Genomic DNA, 10,049 nt, shown 5'->3' with positions numbered 1-10,049 from the left:
CTATGATGCGAGGCTCGCTGGTCTTGAGTTTATCTTTTGCCTATAGGTGATATTGTGTTGCAGTTAATTGTCTAGGGAAAATATCATGTCACCCTTGACAACAGAGTAGCGATCAGTTGTGGCACCGTTCATAGTTTGCTGTCGAAAAGGACCTCATTTCAGCTCCAATGACACCTCAAGTACCAGTCTTTCCTTGGACTACAACCCCTATCAAAGCTCATAAAAGAACTTGTGAATTTGGTCATCTTCTAAACCCGAATCAGTGATTGAACTGATGGTTTATAAGGTGTGAATTAGGATTCAGCCCCTACTCTTATGGTTTAAGGTGTTGAAAGGCTCGGTCTATCATGAGAAAATTGAAATATTAAAATTGATTCTTTTTATTTGTTTATTATATTTAGCAGAACACTCTCGATATATGGAGAAGATAAAATTATTTGGAAATTCGATTTCAACGTCGCTTCTCCATTAAAAATGTTTATGCCCTCCTTTTATCAATTAGTTCAACCACTCACGTCGATATGCTTGTCATTTTTCTCTGGAAAAACTCCATAATTTGTCTCCCACCTAAGGATCTGCTCTCCAATGCTGATAATCTCTGTCCTTTTTGCAAGCTTTTTAGAGAATCTACGAAACACCTGTTCCTTGAATGATGTTTTGCTTGGGCTGTCTGGTTCGACACTCCTTTTGTCCTCTGATCTTTTGCCCTCCAAATTCCTCCTTTTATCTTCATAGTTTCGTCAATGGCTTGACTCAAACAACATTGATTCTCTTTAACTCGAGGCAACTTTACACTTACATGTTTTGTACCCTTTGGATAATTTGGAATCAAGGACTGAACTCATCTTTTGGATGGCTGAACCCTCACCAATAGGGCAATTCCCAAGATTCAAAGCCTGCACGATTCTCTAGACATTTCGCAAAATCATCAGTCAAGGAATCAAGCTCCTGAGACAGGTGCAAATTCCCTCTCCACATTGCAATGTCAATTGCAGGCGAAATAACATGACTGGTGGAGCTACTATCGTTCAGGATTATAGCGGTTTTCAGATTTTGTCCATTGGAAGCTTCAATTTTGTCAACAAAATTCAGGCCAAGTTTCTCACTCTCCATTCTATTCTTACTCTAAAAAATCATAATATTTCTTCACGTAAGTTTCTTGGAAGTGACAAAAATGGTTGAATATCATTCGTGAACGCACTAAAGTAGGATGAAATCTCCAACGAACACTTGATAATATCAAGCACCTCCTCCACTCTATCCACATTCATAACGGGCTAATGGGTAATAGGTATCTATGCTAGTTTTTCGTGGTGTTAACCAGATTTGTAACCAAAAAAAAAAATTGTCTATTATATAAAAAAAATAAAAACTGAAGCCTAGAACTTCATCGTCAGGGTAAATTTTTCAAGTTTCTTAGGTGGTGCTGAAGCCTAGAACTTCCTCGTTTACGTTCATTGGTTCTTTTTTCTCGTCCAGTACAACCACAATTTTCGAGTATCTTTCATTCTCCATTTTTGTTCACCCTTCACTGGTTCTCGTGAGGTCAAGATGCACTACAGGTTGCAGATCCACCATACGTAGAGATGAACCAAGTGGATGCTTTTTGGCCGAACTAAGCCAAAAGTTTAAACACATCAGTTTTTTCAAGCTTTTCCGCATAAACCAGTTCTCGATTTTAGACTAATTATTGGTTCTCTCAAATTCCCACATTTTCTGGTTTTGATGCAATAGTTCTCTCAAATCCTTCAAATGCTAGGATCCACACTAATGCAGATATTTAAAGACAATAAAAAGTCCGAAGAAAATAAAAAAGATAAATATCAAAATTATATTTTAATTTTGATTTAATATGTAACTACATACATAAATTTTAATTTGTACAATTTTATACATGAATCAAATTATTGATACAATTAGTAGTATTGCATCATTTTATATTATATTACACAAAAATATTTATATCTACCCCATTTAAAAATAAATTGATACATTTCTTTCTTTAAAATTAAAGTTCTATGTATATATTTAAATTACAACCAAAATTTCAAATAAATTCACCAAATTAAAGTTAATATCAAATTGCACAATAAAATGTAACCGCACCATGCATTGCAGATGCATTATACAGATCATTCACCAACTAGAAATTAGCAAATTCACCATGTTCATTAAATTAAAAAGTAAAGTCATCAAAACACAATCTTCGAAACATAAAAGAACTATAAAAGTTAATATAGAGTGTTCAAAATTTGATAACCCCTCTCAATCTAACAAGGGAAGTAATCAAACTATAAGGCATTAGACCTATCACCACCAGCCATGAAAGACAACTACATAAACAAGTTGGGTTTGGTTGCCTTGTATGTCGTCTTGAGCTTCCTAGTTGGTGGCCTGACCTTCTTGGATACCAGTGGGAATTTGATTTTGGAGTTGTGGAACTGCTTGGTGCTGTCCCTCTTGCAAAGTTTTGCTGGGATGGTAGCTGTCTTGATGATTTGAATACAAGGAAACCTCACCCGGTGACGAGACGCCATCTCAGTGTACATCTGTTCTACAGCACCATTGAGGGTTGTGTCTCGGTATTCCTTGTACATATTGTGATAACCAGTTTGACTTTGATATCGCAGCCAAATGCCATAGTTCTTGATCTTGGTAGGGTTTTTCTCAAAGATCTGCAATCAAAAACATTTATTGCGAGAAAAAAATTGGTTTCATGGTAATTTAGGAACAATGCATCATTCTCTTTAAAATAACAAAGGAACACAAGTGAGCCAGCATCAAAGCACAAATGCATTGCTACAAGGTTTGACACTAATTTAAGGTATAAAGCACGGGTAAATATGTAAGCATGTTGTCTACTCTACTCAACTACTCTGTTACCCGGACTTGGCAGTTAGGGGTGTTGTACCGGTGTCAACACGATCCAACATGGATTCCAACACTGGAAACGGATCAGATCCAGCAAAAATCAACGGACACAATGCAGGGAGAACTGAGGGAAAAAAAAACAGGAGGAAAGGAAAAAGAAAGGTGTATACACAGCAGAGGCGATGACGTCGGCCATCGACGACTTCTGACAAAGAAATTGCTGGAGGAAAAGGAAAAAAAATCTGCTAAGTAAAGCCCCAGCAGCAGGCGGCATAGCGAAGAAGACTAATGTTGTGACTTTTCACTTTTCTAGGGGTTTTTTATAAAATTTTTGACGCCGGTCCAGACTCCAGACCAGCCCATTATTTTATAATTCACAATGGGCCAAAAGTTAAAGCTTAAAAAGAAAAAGAAAAAAAAAACACCTTTCAAAAGAAAAGCAAAGCTGGAAATAAATTAGGTTATAAGAGGCATGAAAAAAATTATATTTTTTAAATGGGAGACTCCGTGTCCGACTTTTGGATAGTGTCCCCGACTCCCCTGTTTTGAGATTTCAAGAATTACTGTGCCCGAAACTTGGATCCTTACCCCTGTCCCTAGTCTCATTCACATAGCTCAACTGTCCCACCTCCAAAACATCCAAACTCCCGGTACAAGAGAGTTTTAAGAAGTATTTTCGTTTCTCAAAATCTAAGGTTTTATCTTCACTCACAGTGGTACTTCATTCTGGTGGCATCAAATGACATATACCAGGCTCAGATGAATAACTAAATACCATCCATGATTAGATCTAAGGCTATTCATTTAGCATGATGCTTCTTTTAAATCCAATCAAACTGATTGATCAAAACATGTTTCTAGATGAAGACCATTTCAAGCTCAAGTATGTGAAGATAATTTTTTTTAAAAAAAATAGAACATTTCTTATCCAATATGCAACACTTAAAACACACACAAAAATTAACTCGGGTGGCTTAAAATGTCTAATTCCATATACATGGAAATGGTGAAACATCATTCCCTCTTGAGAAACAAGATCTGGCTAAACTAAACCGAGAGGATAGAACATAAGCCTACCATGTTTAGCAGTGACAACTCTACATCTAGTATATGGTAAACAAAGCAATCAAATTAAGAAAGATATTAATGCTTAAAATGCTTTCTCTTCTAAAATAAACAATGAACCAAAAATCAATGTGTTTTATTTACAACACCTTTTCTCTTAAAATATAGGCATAAGAGAACCTCCAAGTTAAAATTATGTGATTAGGCCAACATTTTTTGCTTTTCCCCCTCTTTTCTTAAACACCTTGTATGTCATAATGCAGTAACTCCCAATTATGAATGAACAGAGTAACTGTAATCTTTCATCATTAATCAACACAACTAAATAGTAGAAGTTAATGAACAATATAATATAAGGTTCCTATATGATAAAATGCAATGCAATTAACTTGCTTAAGCCATACACTAATGGGGGGTTCAAAGTTGAAGAACAAGTAAGGTTGAATACCTCATTGATGGCCAAAACTTGTCCATTGCTTTTCTTCACCTTCTTCAGCTTCCTCAAAAAATACCTAAACATGGAACCAAAATTAAAATTCCAATCCCCTATCTCATCAAGGAAATCAAAACAAACGAAATCAGGAATTATCAGCAAATTGCAAATTTACAGACCAAAACTTGGATTTGGCACGGACTTCGTTAGTGGCCCAAAGCTTCATACGGTAAATCTTGGGATGCTCATCTGCGTCTGTAGGAAGACCTCTGCCCACCACTTGGTATTGATGAAACTGTTTTTTTTTTCAAAGAAAAATCAAAAATCAAAAATCAAAACCCAAAATCCCATCACCATTTTCTCAACAAAAAAAATGGAAAAAGAAAAGAAAATAGAAATTTGAACTTACCCTAAAAGCAACCATTTTGGGATACAGAAGAAGAGAAGCTGCGGCTCACTAGTTTGGTTTGGTTTCCTGGTTTCTCCCTTTGCTTCTCTCTCTGAATAAAAAACCCTGATAATACTTTCTTTTTAAGTTGTTGGGGCTTAACTGGGCCTTAGTACCTCATCCACCCAAATTCTAACTTTTTATAGAAGGCCCATCTTCCAATATTTTTCCGGTGCTGTGGTAGAAGGGTGAGATGGCTCGGTTCGGTTCTGTTTTTTAGTTTTTTAATTGAGTTGGAGTATTTGATTTTTTTTTGTTTTTTTCATTTTTCAAAGCAAACTCAACCAATTAACATAAGAAACCGGTTATTATCGAACCATACTTAATTGGTACGGATTTCAAGTTTTTATATTGTTTTTCAGATTTTAGCTTTTGGATTTTACTTAGATAAATTTATTTTTGGATTTGGACTTTTCAACTTTAATTAGATAAATTTATCTTTGTTTTATGTTTTTTAAACACTATTTAACAAATTTTTTTCAATTATACATAAAACCTTAATTAATAAATTTATATGAAAAATAAATTGTAAAATTTATAATTATAAATATTTGTTAAAAATCTAATTAAACCTTAATTTAATTACTCTCGATCTTCATTGAACATAATCAAATATTAAATCATTTATATTTTAGAACTCTCAACGTGTAATGATAGTTCAACTTGGAAATGTTAATTGATAACCAAAATTTTAAAAGTTTTAACAATAATAATAATTGAAGAATAAATACAGTACGTATTAAGTATAACTGAGATGAACACTTGAATTCTTATAAATTTTAATAATAATAATAATAAATAAACAATGAATTTGTGAGAGGTTGACACTCAAATTAGATTTAGGGTTTATTTTTTTTAATTATAGGATATGTAAAAGCATAATAAAAGTTATTTTTAGAATTTAAAAGCAATGGGTTTTGTTTTAGGTTCTAAATGGGTTTTTGTTTTGGCCTTATATGTTCAAAAAATATTGGCTTTTTTTTTTTTGAAAATTTTAAACTTTCTTTTTTTTTTTGGATTTTTCGGTGTCCAATGAAATAAACTGAAACAAAATCAAATTGATGTGGTTCAATGACATTATCTAACCGAAACTGAACTATAAAAAAATTGAATTATCGGTTCAACTCAATTTGGTCGATTTTTTGCTCAACCCTCCTAGGTAGTGGAAAATTTTGACTTGAGATTTTGTAATGTGCAATTGAGTTGTATTTTAAAAAAAAAAATTAAAAAAAATATGTGACAAAATCTCAACCTCGCTTGTGGAATGAGAATTTTTCACTGTCTGTGTACCAAATAATTACCCTTATTTTTTAATACAAATTATTAACGATAATTTTATTTAAAAAATTTTACTATTACAAATATAATACGGTGTATAAATAAATATTCAAACAATTAGTATGTAAAATCAAATTAGTACAAAGTCAACAAACGAGAAATTGAAAAGAAATGGACAAAATTTATCCATGGCATATGGACTGTGTTTGGTGCAATTGTAAAAAAATATATATTGTATTAATTTTAAAAATACATATTACATTAAAGTTCATACTAATTAACTAATAAGTGTTGTGTATAATGAGAAGACATATTGTTGTCTTAGTGAGAGAACTCGAGTTCAAACACTAAAGATAATATTATCGAGAAATCAATCACAGATCCCCAAAATATTAGTTTTCATAAACTATAAAAGAAACATGAATGATACTTTGATCAAATCCAAAATAAATCAAACTAACTAAAATTTAGTTTATATTTTGGCTTAAATACTTGTTTGGTATTTGAACTTGACACTAACTTTAACTTGATACTTATGGTTTTTTTTTTCTTTTATTCCAGCTTAGTATTTGAATTTTTTTAGCCAATGGTTGTAATGTAATAACAAAAAATGACGTGATAGTATAAGATTATTATATGTGACAACGTCACATCATTTACCTTGAAAAAATAAAAAAACTTTAAAAATTATTAATTTATAAATAATTTTAATAATAAAAATAATATATTGTAAGATATTTTCCTCTTTTAACCCTTTTTTTTCCTCCATTGACAAAAAAAAAAACAAAAAAAATCAGAGACATAGTGAAAGGAGTCAAACCTAAGACCTTAAGTGAGATTGAGACAACTCTAGAAAAATATAGGGCAAGAAGTTTTTTGAGAAATTCAAGTGTCGGCAAAAAGTCGATGTTTGTTATTATTCCTAATGCTCTAAGTTGATATTAGCTCTGGAATTGTGTTTATTCTACGTAACTTTTTTTTGGTAAAAAAAACACGGAACAAAGCAACTACATCAAACAATTAATATTAAATTGATCTAGAATTATTACGATTAACAATCAACAAATTTTTTATTGAACTTAGTGGAACTTCAAACAACTAGAGCAAAAAATTTCTTGTTGCAACATATTTAGCCATATGATCCGCTATTTCATTCTAAACTCTCAAAATATGGCAAACTCGTACTTTTCATCTTCTATGCAACAATTGATGTAGTAACCTTAATTTCACCTATCTTACTTATAATACTATCTGAGGTTGACATCAACCTAATATTCTAAAACATAACTTATCTTTCGGGTAGAATTAGGATATTTTTTAGGTAAGTTTTAAAGTTTTATGTTACTTATTTTACATATTTTATATTTATTTATTCATTTAATTAGAGTACCCGTTATATAACACATGTAAAGCCAAATATTTAATTAGTTTTAAGAGTTTTTAATTTATTTTTTTATTTATTAGATAGAATTCAACTATAAATTAAATTATGAATGCCAAATTTTTTACTTTTTAGAGTTTATATTTTGTTTCAAACATTATCATGTAAATATCTATGAAAGGAGGTTGGCTAGTTAAATTGGACAAAATTAAATAAACATGAAGTTTTCATTCTTTTTTTGTGGGAAGAAAGTTTCTTTTTAGAGTGGAGTAATTTTTCTTTTATTTCTTAGTTATCGATGTTTCTAGAAATCTTTCTAGGAGTTTCATAGATAGTTCAATTATTGATATTTTTAATCACTATTTTATTAAGATTTCACAAGATAAATTTATCTCTTATTATTGAATTTTTTTACTATCATTTTTAAGTCATTACTTTAGAATTTCTAAAAAAATATACATTTTTTTTATTTCTTTCTTTCGTCTCCCTAGCTTAGGTGTGTTAAAAGAAGGGGAGGTGTAACAACCCCCAACCCAACCTACGAGTTTCGGTTAAGTCGAAGGCATTATATTGATCACCGAGGTGATCCTATAAAGTCAATCTTTTGCTTTGAGTTAGATTGTATGAAAATCGCTCTTCTATTTTAAGGGGAAATATTCTTTAATTAAACCGGCTTTACTTAGCAATTCAATTACACTATTATTAATGTAAAGTTTTGAAAAAACAGTTAAAGTTGAAAAAGACTTTTCAAAACTTAGAGTATTTGTAAAGCAATGAAAAACATTATTAAGAGTAATAGTTTTCTAAACCAAATAACATGCAATTATCATAGTATTAACTAAATATCGTGCTTAGAATTCATAAGCTAAACAATCCCAAACCTAAGATATAAAAGCAAGAAATAATTAATAATTACAACCCTAAAAGCGATTAAAGAAAACTTTTAATGGAAACTTTAAAATAAGAATAAAAAATAAGTTGCTAGTCCAAGGTTCCTCCGATGTCATTCTGAGTCTTAGTTTCCTGCATTAACTGAAAGGTAAGAAAAAAGGGAAGTGAACGTATGGCAGCTCAGTGTGAGTCTAATTTTTAAACCGCTACATATGATCATACAAACAATAAAGCATTCAATTTATAGCAACATAACAATTAAGATAATGTAAGGAACATTCAGTAAATCAATGCATGAACATGTTATGTTCATGATGCAATGCAATTTTAGTTTTAAGTTCCCACCCATCCATTCTATACGCCTCCGAGCATCGCTCGACACACTGAAACACATGTTAAAAATTGACCATCCTGAATCTCTCGGTGACGATGACGATGACTTTTACTACAATAACTTACCATCTTGGTTGCCCGATTTTGATGGCTTTTTAAACTATCATCCTGGTTTACCTGGTTTTGATAACATCGTCGTCTACTTCGTGGAGTACTGACTTTCGGTGTGGATTTAAATTGCCACTTTCTCCTATAGAACTCCTCTGTCCTTCACACTCGATTTCACGTAATCATGCACATAAGTTCAGCATGTCATGCAACTTATCAATCAATAATCTATTACTATGCTTATCAAGCACATTTACCTTTCAATACAGTGTATGAATTTTCATACTAATAATCATTGGCATGCAATTAATTCATATTTCACATATTCAATTACTTTATGTGAACAATTTCACATATACAGTTTCTTCATGCAAATTAACATTGGGATATTAACATGTTTAGTTCGGCTAACACATACATAATAGGTTAACATGTAAGGTTCACACATATAGTGTTTTCATATTTAAGGTTTGCACATATAAGGTTCACACACATAGGGTTCGTATATATGAGTTTGCACATAAAGGGTTCACAGATCTAGGGCTCATACATGTAGGATCTGCTCACGCATATAGGGTTCGCATATAAAGGGTTCACACATACAGGGTTCGCATCTACGGGTTCGCACATATAAGGTTTGTGTATCTAGGTGTATATATAGGGTTCACACACCTAGGGTTTTAGATGAAGGAAAAGACAATCTATTGGGAGGAGAGGGACGAATTTTAAAACCTTTAAATCTTTGGTTAAAAATTGTTTCGGTAATGGAGGAGAAAAGAAAGATTTTGGGAGTTTTTCTTGAAAATTTTTCTAGATAAAAATTCTAGGGTTTGAAAAGATAAGCTATTTATAAACTTTCTTTCCCTAATTGTAATATGTTTAGGAAATCATTTAGAATTAGGTTTGATTTAAGTTAAGGATTAAATTTAAAAAAAAAGCAGTTTTTAACTTAGGCTAGTTTGAAATTTTGGTACTTTTTGGGTAAAAATAAGAAAATAAAATGTTTTGGTTGAAAGATGCACAATAGTTTTGAACTTGAGACTTAAGTATAAGTTAAAGCTTTACCACTAAACCAACAAGCTTATTCTTGTTAATTTCTTAACAAAATTAATTTTTAAGGCATTCTAAATTCTCTCACCCTATGCTTAAAAAAATAAAATCTAAATTTTATCCCTACTCTTTTAGCTCTACTTTTGGGATGTGATAGGAAGACTTATGTTTGAATGTTAGAGACAACATTG

General features: G+C 31.5%; 1 protein-coding gene across 1 annotated transcript; it reads right to left on the bottom strand.

Moving 5' to 3' along the window:
• Positions 1 to 2,150: 2,150 nt before the first annotated feature.
• LOC107955702 (60S ribosomal protein L18a) lies at positions 2,151 to 4,985 on the bottom strand. The gene is made up of 4 exons (XM_041116944.1): positions 4,779 to 4,985; positions 4,549 to 4,664; positions 4,385 to 4,448; positions 2,151 to 2,675 (listed from the first exon to the last, which is right to left on the bottom strand). The coding sequence occupies exons 1-4, from the start codon at positions 4,791 to 4,793 to the stop codon at positions 2,334 to 2,336; spliced, it is 537 nt and encodes a 178-aa protein (XP_040972878.1). The 5' UTR covers positions 4,794 to 4,985; the 3' UTR covers positions 2,151 to 2,333.
• Positions 4,986 to 10,049: the final 5,064 nt, after the last annotated feature.

This window comes from Gossypium hirsutum, chromosome A07 (assembly GCF_007990345.1).
Source record: "Gossypium hirsutum isolate 1008001.06 chromosome A07, Gossypium_hirsutum_v2.1, whole genome shotgun sequence".
Lineage (NCBI taxonomy): Eukaryota > Viridiplantae > Streptophyta > Magnoliopsida > Malvales > Malvaceae > Gossypium > Gossypium hirsutum.
This window is presented reverse-complemented; position numbering and strand designations above follow the sequence as displayed.